This window comes from Epinephelus moara, chromosome 24, assembly GCF_006386435.1.
Source record: "Epinephelus moara isolate mb chromosome 24, YSFRI_EMoa_1.0, whole genome shotgun sequence".
Classification (NCBI taxonomy): domain Eukaryota; kingdom Metazoa; phylum Chordata; class Actinopteri; order Perciformes; family Serranidae; genus Epinephelus; species Epinephelus moara.
Genome location: NC_065529.1, coordinates 14,854,832 through 14,876,043, shown reverse-complemented (window position 1 = coordinate 14,876,043; position 21,212 = coordinate 14,854,832). Strand labels below are relative to the sequence as shown.

General features: G+C 40.7%; 1 protein-coding gene across 3 annotated transcripts in view; it reads left to right on the top strand.

Moving 5' to 3' along the window:
* Positions 1–21,212, top strand: part of LOC126385721 (inositol 1,4,5-trisphosphate receptor type 1) — a 101,032-nt gene that overhangs the window by 34,214 nt on the left and 45,606 nt on the right. For 2 of the 3 annotated variants that reach the window (XM_050037606.1, XM_050037605.1), the window contains exons 18-38: positions 693–812; positions 1,156–1,350; positions 1,527–1,778; positions 1,870–2,011; positions 2,102–2,255; positions 2,347–2,537; positions 3,460–3,592; positions 3,683–3,737; positions 3,823–3,988; positions 4,155–4,328; positions 4,440–4,514; positions 4,638–4,775; positions 4,876–5,001; positions 5,111–5,311; positions 5,399–5,650; positions 5,964–6,089; positions 6,211–6,339; positions 10,241–10,361; positions 12,407–12,591; positions 12,675–12,823; positions 12,926–13,037. In XM_050037606.1, coding sequence (XP_049893563.1) covers positions 693–812; positions 1,156–1,350; positions 1,527–1,778; positions 1,870–2,011; positions 2,102–2,255; positions 2,347–2,537; positions 3,460–3,592; positions 3,683–3,737; positions 3,823–3,988; positions 4,155–4,328; positions 4,440–4,514; positions 4,638–4,775; positions 4,876–5,001; positions 5,111–5,311; positions 5,399–5,650; positions 5,964–6,089; positions 6,211–6,339; positions 10,241–10,361; positions 12,407–12,591; positions 12,675–12,823; positions 12,926–13,037 — 3,196 coding nt within the window. Of the gene's footprint in view, positions 1–692; positions 813–1,155; positions 1,351–1,526; positions 1,779–1,869; positions 2,012–2,101; positions 2,256–2,346; positions 2,538–3,459; positions 3,593–3,682; positions 3,738–3,822; positions 3,989–4,154; positions 4,329–4,439; positions 4,515–4,637; positions 4,776–4,875; positions 5,002–5,110; positions 5,312–5,398; positions 5,651–5,963; positions 6,090–6,210; positions 6,340–9,735; positions 9,763–10,240; positions 10,362–12,406; positions 12,592–12,674; positions 12,824–12,925; positions 13,038–14,994; positions 15,031–21,212 lie in introns of all 3 variants that reach the window. The other variant, XM_050037604.1, reaches the window with a different exon arrangement.

Genomic DNA, 21,212 nt, shown 5'->3' with positions numbered 1-21,212 from the left:
CAGTGATGTAAAATTCTTGTTTTTGTCAATGGAGTCTGGCTTTGAAAAGAACATTGATTGAGTTGCACTGTTAGCTCAGTTCCCCATTGGAAAAGGCTGTCACTTTGTAAAGGTATGACTTAATCAATGTTATGCCTGTAAAAATTAGACCAGGATTATAATGTATGAATTGTGTCTGAGTTTGTAAACATATGTTTTGATATAGTTTTGCTGTTGTTAAACGTGGTAGCCTTTTACTTAGTTCACTGTGGGGACATGCAAGAAGAACAAAGTTTTCTTCAAAAATTCAGAGTAACGCGGTTCAGTAGTTGATATAAAAATGGTAATTTGTGGGGTGAAGTGTTCCTTTAAACCACACAAGCGTCAGTGTTCACACAACAGTGTAAACGACCACAGCCTGCTGGCAAATAAGGACATTCAACAGTTTATTTTAACATACAACTTTAAGATATGCACGTAATTGTCACTTAAGCCATGTTGAAATGTCCATATATTGTAACAATACATCAGTAGAGTGTACTTTGAGTGATCAAATTAAAGTGTTATGATGAAAATTGTTATGCTTTTACATATCTCTGGTGCTTGAGTTGATCTTAAGTTGTTGTTTTTTTTGTTTGTTTTATTTAAAAGTATCATGGGTGATTGAATTTTGCATATCTTGTGTATGTGTGTGCGTATGTGTGTGTGTCCAGGTTCCTGGACTACCTGTCAGACTTGTGTGTGTCAATGAATAAGTCCATCCCTGTGACACAGGAGCTCATCTGTAACGCAGTGCTGGATCCAGCAAACGCAGACATCCTCATAGAAACTAAGTGAGTCATCCCCCCTCTGCCTCCACACACATCTGTCTTATCCTCCTCGCAGTGCCAGTGTGCTCTTATTTGAAGACATCACTTTGAGCTCTAGAAGAAGATTAATCGGTAATGAAAATAATTGTGAATGACAGCCATAGTGGGATGTATAGATTCATCTCTATAGCAGTTAAGATGTATTTACTAGGCTTGTCCCATTTACAGCTTCTGAGTGTGTCAGTAAGACATTGGCAGTCATTGTAATCTAATTCTAATGCTTTTGTTAACATTTGTCACAAATGCTTACTCATTTATTTCCAGTCGCCTTCTTATTAAAACAAAACAAAATCCCCTCTTCCTGCAGACTGGTGCTGTCAAGATTTGAGATTGAGGGAGCACCGCTGGGGGAGAACTCTGTGGAGTCAGAGGAGGATGAGGAAGAGGTTTGGTTGTTCTGGAAAGATAGTAATAAAGAGATTCGCAGTAAAAGCATCAGGGAGCTGGCCCAGGATGCCAAGGAGGGCCAGAAGGAGGACCAGGAGGTGATCAGTTATTACAGGTAGTTACCGGGCCTTATTTTCCATGTGGTTGTCTGAGATAAAGGAGATAATGCCCATCCCCTAGATAATGCTTTCGTTTTGTATAAAGGGCCACCTATAGAGCTAAAACAAACATAACAAGAAAAGCATTTTGTGGTTTCACATGTAATCAGACTGTGTGTATTTACTGCCACAGATACCAGCTGAACCTGTTTGCCAGGATGTGTTTGGACCGCCAGTACCTGGCAATCAACAAGATCTCCGGCCAGCTGGACGTGGACCTGATCTTGCGATGTATGTCAGATGAAGACCTGCCCTACGATCTGCGAGCCTCCTTCTGTCGCATGATGCTGCACATGCATGTGGATCGTGATCCTCAGGAGCAGGTCACACCTGTCAAATACGCTCGACTCTGGTCTGAGATCCCCTCAGAGATTGCCATTGATGAGTGAGTATACGGACAAATGTAATGGATTGATCACTGTAGAATATTGTGTATGTTGTAGATTCATTTGTGCTTTTTTGTTGTCTGATTGTAGTTACGACAATGATGGAACATCTAAGGATGAAATTAAGGAGCGATTCTCTCAGACTATGGAGTTTGTTGAGAACTACCTGAGAGATGTGGTGTGTCAGAGCTTCCCTTTTGCAAATAAAGAGAAGAATAAACTCACCTTTGAGGTAAGTCTGGCACATTCGGAACATCAAAGTAGTCAGATTTTGATGGTAAATCCTGCAAACCTATTTAATTCAACTGTCCTTCATGTTTAGGTGGTAAATCTGGCCAGGAACCTGATTTATTTTGGCTTCTACAACTTTAGTGACCTGCTGAGACTTACCAAGATCCTGCTGGCTATTCTAGACTGTGTCCATGTGAGCACAGTTTTCCCTTTCAACAAGATGGACAAAGAAGAAGAGTGTAAAGGTATGAACAAGTGGTTAGTCAGTGGAGGATGAAATCTCTCACGGACGTGAATTTGATGCCTGTATTTGTGCATATGTGTGCTTCATTTCAGGCAGCAATGTAATGAGATCCATTCATGGAGTAGGAGAGCTGATGTCCCAAGTGGTCCTGAGAGGAGGAGGTTTCCTCCCCACAACTTCAAATGCGAGCTCCAGTGGAGACACAGTGAAGACCCAGACTGAACCTGAGAAACAGGACATACTGGTCATGGACACCAAGCTCAAGATTATTGAGATCCTGCAGGTGAAGGAATTGTAATATTATACTTAAATGCACATACAGTACAGTAGATACAGTATCATAGACTGCATAAAAATAACGGATGTAGCCACCGTACTGTCATCCATTGCTTTGTGGACTCCCGTTTTGAAGCCTCGAGTTTGGCATTTTGACCATTGCCATCTTGGATATTTGAAACCACAAGTGACCACATTTGGATGAGAGGGTGGAGCTAACCCTAACACTCACTGCTAGCTTGGTTAGCACAGTGTATTTACCGTCTATAGTTAACTCTGATTATGCTAATGCTATTTTTTGCTAGCAAAAACAGGATGATAAAACTGAATATCCATCTTCTAAGAGGTTCTTTGAGAATAATCAAATGCCGAATAAGACTTTATTGGCAACCAAAATATTATAATTAACCTTCATGAACTGAAACACACTGACATAGTGACAGCTTTGGCCATGGCTACACCTATACTCGGTGAATCTGGGGTTATGCCATGGTTATATTTTGTTGCTGTGGTAGCTAGTTCTTAATGGACGGCACCCACCTGTCACTCAAATCAGCCACGTCCTTAATTATGGATAACTTTAAACCTTAATAACATCTAAATGGATGAGTTACATAAAAATTCACCCCCTGTACAATTGTCACAAATGGGAAAATAAGCTATAGAGACCAAACTTGTTTTTTGGACCAGGCTATAAACAGGTTTATTTCTGTTGTAAAGCTGGGCAATTTAACATGGAGGTCTACGGGGATTTACTTCTTTTTGGTGCCAGCCTCAAGTGCCCATTTAAAGAGCTACAGTTTTTGGCACCTGAGCATTGGCTTCATTTTCCAGCCCTGAAGGTTGCTACTTGTACAGTGCACACACAGTGCACACAGTAACTCCATCCTCCAAAATACTCACATCAAACTTTCTGTCCTGCCCTGTAGTTCATCTTGAATGTCCGCCTGGACTACAGGATCTCCTGTCTGCTGTCTATATTTAAGAGGGAGTTTGATGAGAGTAATTCCCAGACTGAATTATCTGTAACTGGAGCAGTGGAGGGGCCGAACAACATGCCAGGTCAGTTTAACATTCATAGCTGCATTTTATACAAATGTTGAGCGAGTAAAAAACCTTCTATTGGTTACAAATGACTTTTCTTAATTGCAGGGGCTTTGGATTTTGAGCACATAGAAGAGCAGGCAGAGGGGATATTTGGTGGAAGGTAATCCCAGTTTCAATACAGCAGTAGTCAGAAAATACAACAAAGAGGATGGGTTTTCATTTAAGTGTGTGCTCTGTGTGTGTAGTGAAGAGAACACCCCACTGGACCTTGACGATCACGGTGGCCGCACCTTCTTGAGGGTCCTTCTCCACCTAACCATGCATGACTATCCTCCTCTGGTGTCCAGAGCCCTCCACCTGCTCTTTAGGCACTTCAGCCAAAGGCAGGAGGTCTTGCAGGCTTTTAAGCAGGTATGTAACTAAAATTGAGGCTTTGAAAATCAAGTCATTTTTACTCAAATGTGTCGCGCATTTGATTTTTCTACCGTTTTGACACATGTATCCAAACACAAATGCAATCACAGTAACATTAGAATGTGGAATCAGCATCATCCCGCTTTATATTGTGTGTTCACAGGTCCAGCTGCTGGTCACCAGCCAAGATGTGGAAAATTACAAACAGATAAAGTCAGACCTGGACCAGCTGCGCTCTATCGTAGAGAAGTCTGAGCTCTGGGTGTACAAAAGGCAGGGGCCAGACGAGGCCATGGACGCAGGAGAGGGGCTCTCCACTGAGCCAGAGCATAAAAAGGTGCAGTGTATTGTTCATCAAAGACGAACCACACAGAAACTAAAAAGCCAGTCACTACTAAGTCTGTTTACTAGATTTTCTCTGATGTATTGTCACTGGTGTACGTTGTAGGGGGATTCAGGGGGCACAGACAAACCAAAGAAAGCAGAAAGCACCAGCAGTTACAACTACAGGGTGGTGAAGGAGGTAACTCTTTCACTTTTAATCATGGTTCTAGCTCTTATGTTTCAGATGTTGTTACAGAGCCCTAGAGACCTTTTTTCCAAATACCTTATTCACACACATTTTCTTTCTTTCTTTCTTCTTTAGATCCTGCTGCGGCTCAGCAGGTTGTGTGTTCAAGAAGGTCTGTCAGGTAGGAAGAGCAAGAAACAGCAGCAGAGGCTGCTGAGGAACATGGGGGCTCATGCTGTCGTCCTCGAGCTCCTACAGATCCCCTACGAGAAGGTATAATTCATTAAATTTGACTTTCAGGGAAGTGTTCAATCGCATGCTTTTTGAGTGTGCACAAGTGGACAAACCTTCACGATGGCCATTTTCCCTCCAGGGAGAAGACTTGCGTATGCAGGATATCATGAAACTAGCCCACCAGTTTCTACAGAATTTCTGTGCAGGAAATCAGCAGAACCAAGCTCTGCTGCACAAGCACATCAACCTGTTCCTCAACCCAGGGGTGAGCGGTCCAGCCAGACGAAGCACCACTCAATACCCACAGTGTTCCTGTTTTAACAATATCATTCTATTCTGGTGCTCCCCTCTCTCTTTTTTCTTCTTTTGTTCAGATCTTAGAAGCCATCACCATGCAGCACATCTTCATGAACAACTTCCAGCTTTGCAGTGAGATTAATGAGCGTGTGGTTCAGCACTTTGTCCACTGCATCGAAACACACGGCCGCAACGTTCAATACCTCAAGTTCCTTCAGACTATCGTCAAAGCAGAGAATAAATTCATCAAAAAGTGTCAGGACATCGTCATGGCAGAGGTCATGCCTCATTATCACCTCTCTTATGTTTGGAATACAGTCTCATTATGTCCTTATGTCATCATGGTCATTTGTTTCCTCCTACAGCTGGTGAATGCTGGCGAAGATGTTCTGGTCTTTTATAACGACCGCGCCTCCTTCCAGACACTGGTCCAGATGATGCGATCAGAGCGGGACCGCATGGATGAGAACAGTCCTCTGATGTACCACATACACTTGGTGGAGCTCTTGGCTGTCTGCACAGAGGGCAAGAACGTCTATACAGAGATCAAGTGTAACTCCTTGTTACCACTGGATGACATAGTGCGGGTGGTGACCCATGAGGACTGCATCCCTGAGGTGAGACGAGCCTCAGACTGAGACATGCTGAGGATTTCACAGTGTGATTACACAATAAGCCAGTTATAGAGCAGACTCTGGAAGCACTCTGTGAATAGAAAGGCTTACAAAACTGTTCTCAATACATCCAAATTCCATGTCCTTAATTTTTCTATGAACAATGACAAAAATGTATTCAGCACTTTTGTGTCTTTAAGGAGTTTTGTGCATCAGTGTTGGATTGTGTGATCATTTTTCCATTGTTGTATGTGACTGTCAGCTGTCCTTGGGCTGCACCACATTTTTATATTAACTAATCCTCCTGACCTTTCAGGTGAAAATTGCCTATATCAACTTCCTGAACCACTGCTATGTGGACACCGAGGTGGAAATGAAGGAGATTTACACCTCTAACCACATGTGGAAACTCTTTGAGAACTTCCTGGTTGACATTTGCAGAGTAAGGAACACCAAAAGGCTCTATGGCAATTTTTTTTACTTCTCATAGGAAATGAGGATTTTTATTTTTTATTTTTTTTAAAAAAAAAACAAGCAATTTTGCTGTGTTTTGGTGCTTACAGGTTTGCAACAACACAAGTGACCGTAAGCACGCAGACACCATTCTGGAGCGCTATGTGACAGAGACGGTCATGAGCATTGTGACGACTTTCTTCAGCTCGCCTTTCTCTGACCAGAGCACCAGCCTGCAGGTATGTAACCAACCACCAACTTTCTTGAGAAACACCATGCAAGAAAAAAAAACAGCCAAGTTTAAAGGTATAGTAGGTAACATTTTCCCATTAAAATGTCTTAAAAGGACTAGACCTGTGTCATATATTCTGTTGAGTTGTGTTTTTACAGTATCCCAAATGTGTCCAACAATGTTGAAACCTTATTCAAGGTACTGGTGCATTTTATATGGTGGCCTGTCAATGATGAATGTAACCTTTACCCCCTCTAGTTGCTCAGTTACTCAGTAACAGTAGTGCAGCTTTTTTTCTGCCTCATAGATGATCATTTTTACTAATTGCATGCCATTTGGTAACACAGTGATTCAGTAGAGACCTGATTTATTGATTTGATGTTTCAATATTGGTTCAGCTTACTACAATGTGCTACTGTGACAAGTGCCTAATTCTAGCCAACAAGCTCATGTGCACGGTAAGGAAGGGTAGGGACCACCTGCGGCCCTCTGACATGATATGATCAAAATACTTAGGTAACAATACAATAATATTGCAATTTTAAATGTTTTGCAATATGCTGATTATTGTGATGACATATATTGTGATTTATTACATATTTTAAACTGCTAATTAAGGAAAAACTTTGCCAACATCTTTTTTATCTAAGAAGATAACGTTTTCAGCTTGGTCATCTCACTTCTTTCTGGGGTTTTTTTAGTTTAGTTTTTTTTTTTTTTTTTAGCAGCAGCATGTATCTAATTGACTAAAAAGGCAGTTGATTTTATTATCCTAGTTGGCTACCAAAAGTTTAATTTGTATTTGCAATATTGATGATTTATATAATTAAAAAAAACTATACTTGGTGTCTGTGTGTTACAATATTGCCAAGCAAAATATCGCAATACTATGTTGTATTGATCTTTTTTTCCTCACCCTAACATTACAACATTCAACACACCTACAAAGTTATTTTTAGAATGATTGTTTTGACCAGGGATAACAGCGCTTGGCAACCCTACAACATTAAGTTAGCTAACGTTACTGAACATGACCAAATGTAACATGAATAAAACTGTAATACATTAGCTAGTCTGTAAACATATTTTCTGCCTGAGTCAGGTCAGATGGATTTTCATCAGCAATGGTGGTTGTTTAACAATGAAGACTACAACTCCCATGATTCTACGCAACTTCACGACATCATAAAAGTCCCTATTTTGTTATTGTTTTGACTGAGAGATCTTGAACCACAGAAATTACAGACAGTATTTTACCTTAAGTATAAGGTAGCTTTAAAGTGTTGAACTAATGGGAAAACAAATCCAATGTAAATCCAACAGAAAATGTTTTTAAGGAGACGATTGATTTTTCTATTATTTGACAAAAGTAGGTTTGCTCAACAGCAGCTGTGTCACACATGCAGAGTTGCACTCAGTGTATGTTGACAAAAACAGCTGTAATGTAAACCTGTTGCTATGAACTTTCCTTATAGGTTTATCGTGATCTCTGACTCATACAGTATGTCTGAAATGTCCAGTGCACTCTTGTTAAAAGGTCATCTTTCTCAGAATATACTTTTGAAGGATCAGACCCCTACCATTAGCCTGTTAGATAATCTGAGAGAAAGTAAAGTGGGGGGATAGCATGCAATACATGTTTGAGATTCAGGGGTTCCTCTCTCCTAATATCTCCATGTAGTGGCTGCTAACCTCCAGCCTATTAATGTACACTATGTGTTGTGCTCTAGGTGGCCATCAGAGCGAATGTAAGTACAGACAGAATATGAATTAGGTACCCCAATGTAATTTTACCAAATAACGTGACCCTCCACTCCAGAAACCCCTCATTCAGAAGCCTGACTTTTGATTAGAACCAAACCATCCACTGCAATGTTTTTCATATTAAAGGGTGACTTCGGTATTGTGCCTTGACCGTATATTCCCATGGTTTGTGCCTAAGTGTCTGATGGAAACAACTGTTTTTTTGCATTAGCCTAGTATTAAGAGAGAACGCTGCAGCCGTGCAACCATTCAGGGCAATATACCGCATCACTGTATGTCCAATAAAAATGCTTGTTTTGGTTAGTGGTTCAGATTGTTATTATCACGCTCAGGTTTCTTTATTTGTACCCATAGGTAGATTTGTTTTGCAGTAGACAAGGCATTCATTACAAGTGTCTGACAACATTATGGAAATGATCCCTACAGAGAAATAACCTCCTGTAAAGAGTAAGATCATTTTTGTTGAACCTGAAATGGCACTGAAATCGCTATCACCAAACCAGCCAGACCCCATTTAAATAACCACTAATTTTATCACTGTAAATCCCACGTAATTCAAAGTGTGCAGAAATAAAACTAAACTTACAAAATCCATCATAGTTTGTCTTCTCACTGCTTGATCACTAACTCAAGTTTTATTGAAATAAACCCTTAGTTCACCAAGTTTGATGTGAAAATATGCTGGCTCTGTACATATTAAATTACTGTTTATTTAAATGGAGTCTGGTGGGTTTTGCCACTGCCGTTTCAGGGCTGTTTCTGGTTAAACAAAAAAAGATCTTTCTGTAAAGTTGTCATACACTTCAAAACTAATCAGAGCCCATCAGTGGCAAAAACAAACACTTTTAGTAGACATAAATTAAAGGTGAATAATTGACCTGAGTGGTTATACTGCAGCCTGTTTTGTGGCAGCCAGCTGCCGGGGTCTCCCTCAACAGTGGACCACTTTCAAAAATTGTTGTTCCCATCAGTCAGTTAGACACAAAAACATGATAGCAAAATAAGGTCAAGGCTGAAAAATACCGTAGTTACCCTTTAAGTGCCTCCTTAAGTGGTCAAATTAGTGCGTCCACAGAGTTTCTCAGAATTTCTTCCTCCTGATTAACATCACTGTGGGGGTGAGGGGGAATGAATGTTTCCCATCTTCTCCTATTTGTGTTAATCAGAGCAATGTTAGTCACGGTCCTGTAGAGTTAATTGGACATAACAAAGTAAAGATTGCCGTGATTGTGATTGTTGGCATCCTGTTGAGCTGAATTATCCTTTCCTGTAGATACGTAAAAAGTATAAGCAAACAGTCATAGATTGATAGAAATAATATTGTGTTCACAAAATGTTTATTTGCAGTGCTCTATTATTGACTTTGTGACCAGTGAAATAATAATTATCCTTTGGGTCAACTCTGATGCAATCACAAATGATGCATTTTTGGACTACCATGTTACAGTTTGTACAGTCGAGATCACATTGTTTTACAAATTTAAGCTTTGCATTATACATATAGAGCACTTTATATGTCTCCAGCAATTACAGCGGTGTCTGAAATGTATTGTAATGTATTCTGAAGTATGTTTGTGATGCATCTTGATTATTTTCCGTGCATGTTTTATGTCTTCACTGCTTGTATCCTCTGCTGCAGGCCTCTCTGTTGGGGAAAATATTTCAGGTATTTGTTCAATTCAGTGGGGAAAACACAGAGTTGGGTGTTGGGTGTGATAGAAAATGATTTACCTTTGTTATTTATGTATGTGTGAGTATGCTGAGAGGGAACTGATTTTGATTGGGCTAGGTTTGGGTGAATGTCTGCTCAGAGATTAATGGGTCTCCTGTAAAGGAACAAACCACCCCTGAGTCAGCATGCTGTTCTGACTGCAAGTGCTGTCACACCAGCTACGCGACATCACTGTGTGGTGTGTGTGTGTGTGTGTGTGTGTGTGTGTGTGTGTGTGTGAGTGAGTGTGATATTTAAAGGCAAAGCCAATGGTCCAGATTGTTGGTGCTGTGTTGTAGATGACAGATGGGTATCTTTCATGTTTTTAAGGGATGTCTCTCTGTCTTTCTTTAAAGCTTAGAGCAGTTAGCCATGTTAAAAAAATATATTGATGTACAACCTCTCTGCTTTTTTATTTGCATCTTCTTCTCAGACCAGGCAGCCAGTCTTTGTGCAGCTGTTGCAGGCAGTGTTCAGGGTCTACCACTGTACCTGGTTGGTCCCAGTCCAGAAGGGCTCTGTTGAGAGCTGTATCAAGGTGCTCTCTGATGTCGGTAAGATCAAGATCCTCACATCAACACCTGTGTCACAAGCCCTCATCTTTACAGTCTCACTTAGTTTATCATGTTGCTTTAAAGGTGCAATGTGTAATGCCTGGCCACATGCTCCAAAGTAAAGAGGGGTAGCATTTCACCTCCAAGCTAACTCGTAAGCTGGCTTAGCTTTTTTATTTTTGTATAATAGTTTGCAATCATTTGAAATTCAGGTGAAGGTCAGGAAGTGATACATCCATATACAGTAACTGTTACATGTGAATTAGAAATAAATTAAATTAACTACATAAAGGGTTGGATGATCCTGTTGCAGAAGGTATCGTCCGAAAAAAATTAAAACTGTTGGATTTGATCCATACAAAATTAAGTAAAGTGTTTTTTTATTTTTTATTTTACCCCTTGACTAATTTGTTTAGTGTGAACACAAACTGCCTCTGCCACCAGACCGCCTAATGTCACTAATGTTACACAGCAAGCCGATGAAAGGGTACAAAAATGTGGTGGACAAAAACTATTTTGTGTGTGGTTGGGTGCACAACTGAAACCACTGCTGTCTTGTTTCAGCTGAGTGAATAAATAAGCTTGAGAATAACTGTTTTCTTTTTCTCTAAATTTTATTTCAGCTCTGTAATGTAGCTGTAACTTAACGTTAAACATGGATGCATTGCAAGCTAACGTTATTAGCTAATGTTAGCTAACTTAAGCTACTGTTTGCAACCGACTGGTTTAACTGTTCTCAGAGTTTTGGTGAAACGCCATTAAAAATCTGGATCGTGGCTAAAAACACGGAGAGGTTGTCACAACACAATGTAATTGCATCCAAGTTAGGGTATGTTTAATCACTTTAATGTTAATGTTGGACATTAGTTGGAAGCCAACCCACGGCCACAAGTACAAAGCCTTAGTACATGGGGCACCTGCTCTACCAGTTGAGCAACTGGTCACCCTTACATACGGAGGTTTTTGATCTGCATCTGCCACTGTTTCTTAATGAGTTTTTTTTTTAACTTCTCTATTGTATGTCCTACCATATTTAGGACTTAAAGTGGCCTTTGTTTTTCCCACTATGATCGATTGGAAAAGCCATAAACAGTGCAAATCACATGCAGTTGTGCAGTGTTGGTAATCTTTGTCTCTAGTTGCCTGCCCTCCATCTGGGCAATGCACCAGTATATGATGTCATATGTAACGAAGCAATAAATAAACCAAATAAACTCACAAAACGTCAAGAAAGTAAATATTCTTACACCTATTCTTATTATATTCTTATTATACAGATGATTACAGCCATACACTTTCTGAATTCAAGTTTCTTTTGCCAAACTAGGACTAGCTTGTTAACTTATTGCAAGACACTCTTCATTTAAACTCAACAGAAACAAAATAAAACTCACCAAAACCAGCTTTGTTAGTCTTCCCACTGTTGAAACAATCGCCAAATCTGGTTTGGTCAAAATGACCTCTTTGTCATTGAAGTAGATGTAAAAATATGCTGGCTCACACACTGTCCTCATGTCTCTCGCTGCCAGCTGAGCAGTGGCTCTCACTCTTCTTCTGACGCAAATCATTAAATTAACAAAATAAGATGACAAAAACTGCCCCAAAAAAACACCTGCAATGTACTTAGCCACTCGCCAGTATAATGGTCCGATTACTGAACCCTACTAACAAGCTCTCGGAGCAGCTCTATTCGTCATCCTCTCATGTTGGACTAGGGGCAGTCTGGGCACTATATGACTCACTCACTTCTCATACAAGTAGTATTAAAGCCAGGAGGGGCCGGGATGAGCTGGTTAGCATTCTAATTTCAGAAGATCTCTTTGTAACATATCACATAGACTTTGACAAACATCAGAACTGTCACTTTTTCATATTATGTTTATAATCTTTTAATTCTGGCCACATCTTACACATTGCTCCTTTAACATCTGCGTGTATGCTATGCTTCTGTATTGCATTTACTGGTAAGGAGTGAGTTTAGAGCAGAAGTTACTGAAGCTTATTTATCTTCTCACATTGTGTGCATCACTGTGTGTATGTGCTAGCTAAAGGCAGAGCAATAGCCATCCCCGTGGACCTGGACAACCAGGTGAACAACCTGTTTGTGAAATCCAACAACATTGTCCAGAAGACAGCCATGAGCTGGAGACTTTCTGCTCGCAACGCTGCCCGCAGAGACTCTGTGGTGACCGCCTCGAGGGACTACAGGAACATCATTGAGAGGCTTCAGGTACAGTATTTGTCAGTACTTTCTGCCACTTACACATGTTAAATTGTTCAAACAGTAAGAGTGTTTGTTTGTGTGGACCGTAGGACATTGTGTCAGCTCTTGAGGACCGCCTGCGCCCATTGGTCCAGGCTGAGTTGTCAGTTCTGGTAGATGTGCTGCATCGGCCCGAGCTGCTCTTCCCTGAAAACACAGACTCACGCAAGAAGTGTGAGAGTGGAGGTTTTATATGCAAGTAAGCACCAAAATATCTTCGTTAGCAAAATATGTCTATTATTGAAATATGAGTAAGTGTATTCATTATAGATGAGACTTATGAACTAATGTGCTTGTGCAGGCTGATCAAACATACCAAGCAGCTGCTGGAGGAAAACGAGGAGAGACTGTGCATCAAAGTTCTGCAGACGCTGCGAGAGATGATGACAAAAGACCGTGGTTATGGAGAGAAGGTAGGAGAGGTTGCCGAGCCACAGACATGGTGAGGTGATGTACTTCATGAGCACAGTATGACTGTGCATATACTTTATATTGTACTGTATGCATAAACACAAAGGTATTTGCATTTTGATGCCATACATAGGATTTCTGTTCAGAGAAAGATGTAAACTTTGCAGGAACTATGAATTAAAGAAACACAGATGGTCAAACACTGAGTTGCAAAGTTGTCACACAGAAGCAGCAAAATGAGATAGATACATGTCATGTCATTAAATTATGTATCCATGTAGGTGTAGTTATATATAATACCACATCACTGCATCACACACTAGCAGAGGTGGACAAAGTACACAACTCTACTACTTGTATCAAAGTATAGATTCTTCTGGTCCAAAACAAGTTTAAGTTGCTGAGTCAAATTATTACTTGAGTTTACGTACTGGAGTACACACATACATACACACACACACACACACACACACACACACACACCACCGGGTCCTAGGTGAATCCACATACCATGGGTGATCTGGTGGGGAATCTTCATCTCCATCTGCTTCCATAGCCATAGTAACGCTGCATAACCAGATACAACCCCCTGCTGATGACCTCTCATCTCTACCTGTCTCTAGTGATGAGCTGCCCAATGTAAGTAGTGCACATACGAGGCAGAGGCAGGGGATCAACACTTTGACAAACAAACCCCACAAACAACTGCATGGTCAAAGTTTATGGACTTCTGCATTTCAGAAAAGAAAAAATAGTCCTTTGCTGACTTCAAACAAATGTAAGGAGTAACAAGAGTTCAAAGAAATTTAGAGGAGTGAAGTTGAAAGTTAAAAGTTTCCAAAAAAAAACTAAAAACCTCCAGTAAAGTAGCGATACTCAAACAACATTGAACTAAGATAATACAATAGTAGTCGTAATTTTTTAAATCTTTGTTCACAAAGAAAATACATTTGTGGGTTTCTTTTGTTGCTTGGACGACCATCTTGCCAATAATATCTCCTGACACTGGGTTTGGAGTATGCCTCTGTAAAACTTTCATTTGGAGGGCCATGGAGCTCTAGCATTTCTCCCTACCCCTCCATCCCAACAAGAACGGAGACAGGCTACCTCTAGACATGAACCTGCAAAAAGGAGGGGTAAGGGCTAAGTGGTAGGGATGAAGGGGCCTTTGAGCCTATAGGGCTGTGTACCGACAAGAATCTGGCAATACAATACGTATCACGATACAGAGGTGATGATTCAATATATTGTGACATATTGCGATACTGTAAGAAAGGTGATATATTGTGATTTTTTAAAATCTAATTTTAGGGAAACTGTCATAGCATGAAGAACACGCCACCATATGCATAAAAAGTTTACTTTTTTGCAACCAGAACAGTGGAATCTGCATTTGTATTTCTCACAGTTACTGTAGCATCCAACATCATAGCACTACGTTTTGTGTCAAATGAGCAAAGGAATGAACATTTGCCTATATCATTAAAAGAAAAGAAAAAATAGGGAAATAAATGCAGAAAATAAAAATGTAAACAATTAAAAATTGACATATTGTTTTTGAGAACCGATACAGCATCACAAAACATAATATTGCAATACTCAAGTGTATCAATGTGTTTTTTATACCCCAACCATACACACACAGACTGCCAAGAGTACCCTTATTTTGAAGGGAATTGGCTCGATCCTGCTGTCAGTCACCTCTGGACTCCGGACTCAACAAGGCAGGACTGGTCACTTGCTTTCAGCCGTACTCACCACTGTATGACACTGCACTAATTCTGCTCACGGCAGCTAACATCCATTTATAAATGCATTTTCTTCTGTACTGCTGAAGTCGATAAATTTCTCCACAGTCTTAACTCACCTAACATACATGTCATGCTGTACCATTGACCTCTGCTTTAGCTTCCTCCTTCCTGTGTTATCTAACCCCTTAAACCCTCTGTTCTCTTTCAGCTCAGGGCCTTTGATGATGAGATGGATATGCCTAAGGTTGTCTCTCTTTTTCTTCTACTCGTGCCTCTGTTTCCTTGAACTGCTGTCTGCTATGTCTGTGTAACACTAGTTGTCTGTAACTGTCCTGTGGCTGTGTGGCGTAGGTAGCGGTGGCTCTAGGCACAGCTGGTATCAAGTAGTGGTAGGCTGATTCTTGCCATGAAACGGTGAACTGAAAACGGTGAAAGAGTGGGGGGGAGAGTGAGAGATAGAGAGATGAGTGCTGTGGCTGACTGCGTGTTGCTCAACAGCGTTGTTATTCCAAGTTCCAAGGTGAGTCACTTGCTGGCTGGGCGAAGTGCCAGTGCTGCATCTGCATGGCCTACTTTCTGGCAATGTAAGCACCATATCAAGTGAAAGTCATTTTGGGACATACTTACTGTAAATTCTAACACTGATTCTAGTTTATCACTGACGTCACTTTTCATTTTACGCTTAGAAGATAAGATAAGATAAACTTAATGAGCCCATACTAGTGAAATTCACTTGTTAGAGCAGCTCAGGAGTCACAAACGAAGGACAAAGTGATTTAGTGGTAAATAAAAGTGACACAAGATTTAAGAAAAGAATAAAATAAAATAAAACTGTATTTGCTATATACATGTTTCACTTACACACAAAGCGGGAAAGCAGATAACGTAAAAAGAGAAGTCATGAAGCCATGTACTTATACTGATTAGAAATTTGAAAAAGACAGGAAAAAAGAGACATGATAACTTGACAAAAATGAACTTTAAAAAAAGCTTTAAAAGATATTGAGCTCTACAGAATATATTGGTGGGACGTTCCATATATTTCCCCAGTATTTAGTGAAAAGTGGCTGTGTCTGGTTTTATAACTGAGCCATAAAAGCCCTGTCACCTCCATCCCTGTCTTTTTCTTTCATCTAGGTGTTTTATCGTCTTTGTCAGTGTTCAGCTTTCCGAAGGGTGTTTCCCCTGCATCTCCTTCAGACGCCAATAGGGGTCACTGTGACTGTGCGCGTGCCGTGTGTGTCTGTGTATATTAATGAATGTAAGGGGCTGTGGCAGTCATTGAGGCTGTGTCCTAGTTTTCCTTGCCTGAGAGCTGCACGATTCCTGGGCCCCTGCCAACTCTGGGCCGAGGTTACATAAGAACCTTTTTTTTTTTTTTTTTTCCTGGAACTCAGCCCCTCCGCTGATGTGTGACCTTCAGCAGTAATTGCCAATAAAAGTGTGGAGGAGCTGTTTACCCACACTGCCGGTGTGTGTGTGCGTGTGTGTGTGTGCACCTGTGTGTATAAATGCAGGTTGCAGTCATAGGGGTGGGGGGGGTGGGGGGAGTGTGAGAGAGAGATGATCCCTACACACACCTGTTAAATGCTGTATCTCCGTCTGTCTACACATGAAAAGCAGCTCTGATGTAAGAGTGGCAGTTGTGGCCTTTATGTGCCAATCTTCATATTTCTCTTTGACTCTTTCCCCCCCTTTTGGTCCCACTAAATCATTGTGACATAATTCATCAACTACTCCAAATACTCCCCACTTCCACTCACACCCTTTCTCACATGGATGCAAACACACACCCACGCTGTGTAAACTTAATGGCTTTGAGTGTTTGTGTAGGTGTGATATGAAAGTGCATAGTTGGCTCTTGACTCTGTCGCGCTTTGAGTAAAGCAGAATAGCGCAGTATATGATTGAAGAGGAACAGGGTGAATATGCGATCTTGTTTAACAGGAAACCTATCTATATAAATCTGTCTATATCTATATATATGTACATACATAATATATGGGTCACATTATGAAGGTTTATGTAATAGGATTCTGCATAATAAGTTATCATCAAGGCATTTCTTGAAATCGAGATAGCATGAGATGTATTTTTGACCTCCGCAAAGTGCACGTACCACACTGTTGCTAAATGTCACAGAGTTGATTGTCGGCTAAATTCGTTGCTCTTTGGCTGTCACAGTTATGTAAGAGTAGTTCATGATACACACTGTTGGGCTTTTACTCGCAGGCTCCCCTCTTCACCTGGCCTCATGTGTGTGTGGTCTAGTCAAAGCAGTTATGCAAGCCCCTCCATGTTGGAAGTAAGTCATGTTTGATCCCTTTCACCTCACTGCCCCGTCCCTTGGCAAGCTCGTCGGTGGATGGATTTGGAAAAAAAATGTTCTCTTCAACTTTTAGATTTTAAGACGGCATCTGGCTGGCTTTTTTTATCCACTCAACAGCGTTTTCTCCCACACTCAGTGGTGGTGGTGCTGTACCCACTCAGGTCAAGGCAGAAATTCATTACACAGTGCTGGTGCAGATGTAGGTCAATCCCAATGAAAATGACAGAGCACAGGCTTTTTAATTTAGTCTGCTTTACTGTCTCCGCACAACAAGCAGCCGAGTGGTAAACCCCAGCGTTCATGTCATTCACCGCTGGTTTAAACATGACTCAGTGTCAGCCTGCAAAGATATAGAGATATGTTTATTTACGCACTTTCCGAAAAAACACCGAAACATAAAGTAGAATGTCCTCTTTGTATGTGTGTTTGTGTGTGTGTGTGTGCGCACATGTTGTCAAACTGAGAGGTGTGAGACTGATCAGGGGTTTGCCCCAGGGAGTTTCCAGTTTGGTGGAATGCACTGTAGTCAGAGCGGATGTGGCAGCTGTGAGGGGTTACCCTGTGGTGTGTATGGTCAGACTGGGGACGATTAGCTGCACATATCTACTCTGATCAGCATGTTGCTTTGTGGTTTGATGTGGTGACAGTGAGGCTGTGTCCACAGACTTGTAGAAGACATTGCTCCTCCAGTGTGTGTGTGTGTGTGTGTGTGTGTGTGTGTGTGTGTGCGCACCCCCCTGACCTGCTGCTGAACTCTGCCCCACTACACTGTCTTAAGGCAGGATTAAATCAATAGTTGTCTTGTCAAAAGTGACTTTGAAGTCTTGACACAAAATAATCCAAGTCATGTTTCAAGCCAAGACTTAAAGACAAGTGCAAAGCTGAGTACAAGTCATAAACATTGAGTTTTGCTCATCAACAAAAGTACTGGAAATATTAGAAAGGATGAGTAAAAGTAATGTGAATAATAATGATAATAAAAAAATCCATGTTGAACTTCTGGATGAAACTATTTCTAGAGTATTTAGCTTCAGTACTGTGACATATTAAGTGATACAGTATAGGCAGCCAGGATATAATGGTGGAATTTGATTGTTCAAAAGTGGGCCTGTCATAAAAAACATGGAGAGCCCCTGACAGTGTACACTGATAGAAACAGTACTGTGCATATTCAGTGGGCCACATACAACTTTTTTTGGCGAATGCGCCAGGTGAGCAGTTCCAGTGGACTGAATAGGTGCCATAGTAGGTAGTTATTATCATACATTGATATGATCTTAGCGGTGTGTGGCTAGAAGTTGCAGATTGATTGATTGGTGGATACCATGTTATTGGTTGAACTTAGTTCTATTGTATGTTAGCTTGGGCTATGTTTTATTTTACAGGAAGAAAGTATGATTGGAATTTGATATAATACAAAGAAACTGATTATTTGTAATTTTCTTTTGGCATTTGTCATGTAGGTGCACTTTATGACCAGGGGATGTGATCTGAAAGGGTTAACAAGTCATTTTTCATTTCATCTTGACTTTGATAGTGTAGCTTTAAAAGAAAATGTGCTTAAATGTCATCATTTGAATTTCATATATTCAAAGCTTTCTTGCGAGTATATATTCTGTGTTTTCCCTCCCCTGTTTCACACTGTCTGTGTCTGTCACTTTCACAATCTCACTCTGTCTCACGTTGCCCCCCACCCCCCACCCACCCACTCATCGACAAACAAACTCTCTGTCTTTCTCTCTCTCTTTTTAAAACAAGGGCCATGTACTGTATCTGCAAAATTGATCATTTAAAATGTTTCAGATAAACAGAGGGATTTAGTGTTTATAGGTTGAGACAGTTCTCATACTTCTTAAGCACCTTAACATTTAAAAATCCATTATAGTATCTGGAATAAAAGCATTGTCACAAAGCTGGAAACAGTCCTATATCTATTATCTCTTTTAGTTTTCAAAGGACAGTGAGCTTTTGAGTTTAGGAAGCATTCAAATCAAGGGGTGAAGATGTTTTGTGTCAGGCTGTGTAGGCCATTGTTACTGAGCGGGAGATGCTGCACAGATGTTTTGTCAGGTTAGCTATTTAGTGTAATTATTGATCCAGAGTTGGCCTCGCTACATAAGCAGAGTGTACTGTGGCTTGTACAGTACTGATTTAGGAGCCTAAATGTGCAATTTGCTTTACGGAGTAACTCACTAACATGGTGTACAGCTTCCAACTCTCCTAACAGCAAGTTGTTTTTCACTATTGCCATATTCTGCGTTTCTTCCCACCTAAATATTTTATTTCTATCAAACATAGTTGTCAGTTGTTTGAGGGAGGGGTATTTTTAGATGCCAATTGAGGTAAGGCTGATGCTTCCTTTTTTCCAGTAGCTAATTTTTTTTATAATTGGTCTAGGAGAAGTTAAAGGGACAGTTCACCCCAAAATCAAAACTATGTATTTCTCCTCTTACCTGTAGTGCTGTTTATCAGTCTAGATGGTTTTGGTGTGAGCTGCTGAGTGCTGGAGATATCGGCCATAGAGATGTGTGCCATCTCTCCAATATAGTGAAACTAGATGGTGCTCAGCTTGTTGTGCTCAAATCACAAAAAAGACATTTAAATAAGTCAACAGCAATGTCTCTTTCCAGAAATCATGACGTGGTTACTCAAGAAAATCCACAGACCTTGTTGTGAGCAGTTTCATGCAGGAACTGTTTTCTCTCTACTGAACTACACCCACCAACTGTATCACCGTACAGACGGAAGCGTAAATCTATTGCTAGCTCACCTAGCACCACTTAGCTAGCAAACATTACAACTCAGTCAAAGTGGATGCCATTAATGTTTACATCTGGTGCTGTCATGAGCATGAGCCTTTTGTCCATGAGTAGATGCACACTTCCTTCTGCGTGGTGATATGGTTGGCAGGTGTAGTTCAGCAGGAAAAATTAGTTTCTGAATGAAACTGCTCACAACAAGGTCTGTGGATTATCTTGAGTAACCAAATCATGATTCCTAGAAAGAGACATTGCTTGAGCACCACAAACCGAGTGCCATCTAGTTCCATTATACTCGAGAGAAGGCAGACAGATGATGGCCAATGTTTCCAACACTCAGCATCTCAAACCAAAACAGTATAGACTGATAAATAGCACTACAGGTAAGAGGAAAAATATTCAGGTTTAATTTTGTGTGAACTAAACCTTTTAATATGTCAGGTTAAGGGAAAAGGCTACATATTTGTTAAGTTTATCATAAGACATTGGATATGTGACTTGAGTGCAACTGGCGTTAACACCTCCGAAAAGTACACACCAGTCATATCACTATATAGGTCAACCCTGGTAACATACCATATTTGGTTCATATAGAATCAACACCACATACCAGAGGTAAACACACCCTGAGTATGGATACATACTGTACTGTACATCATGCCCTTGACCCTGACTGACAGAGAGTGAACAGTTCAAATGGCAAAGTTTAGTGTGTTTGTTAGTTTCTCTCTCGCCCTTTTCTGTCTTTCACTTGCTCGGCCTCTTGCCCTCTGTGTTTCTGGTGACAGATGGTCACTGTAAGCAGCTCTGTGTCACTGGTTTAGTGGCCTGGTTCCTTTTTGGAGTGATTATGTAACTCTAACCCCATCGCCCCTCGCCAATCCTCTCCCCTCGCCTGCCCCTCCTAGTGTGTCTTTTTACATAACAATTTATGTGGAGCATTGCCTTTTACCAGTTTCCTTTTCCCCTTGGTGAATGCTGTACATGGAGGCACTGGGATCTGATCCTGCAGAGTGGTGTCTACCCTGTGTTCCCATTGTTGGTGTGAACCATTAAGGAAATTAGAAAGCGGACGTGGAAAAATCTGATTGTTGTGTTTTTCATCTTGCTCAGAACATGGCTCAAAGTGAGAACCTCTCACCTGGTGTTTACTCATTCCTGAGTTTAGATGACAGTTCCAGTGTGGTTTCAGTTTTTGCTCAGTTTAAACAAATATTAAAAGAATAGTCTGGCATTTTGGGAAATGGGCCTATTCTCTTTCTCGACTTTCTGGAGTCTTAGGGTTACCGATGCTAGTGGAGACTCTAGTCAAGTCACTTCATCTGTCAGAGAAATACT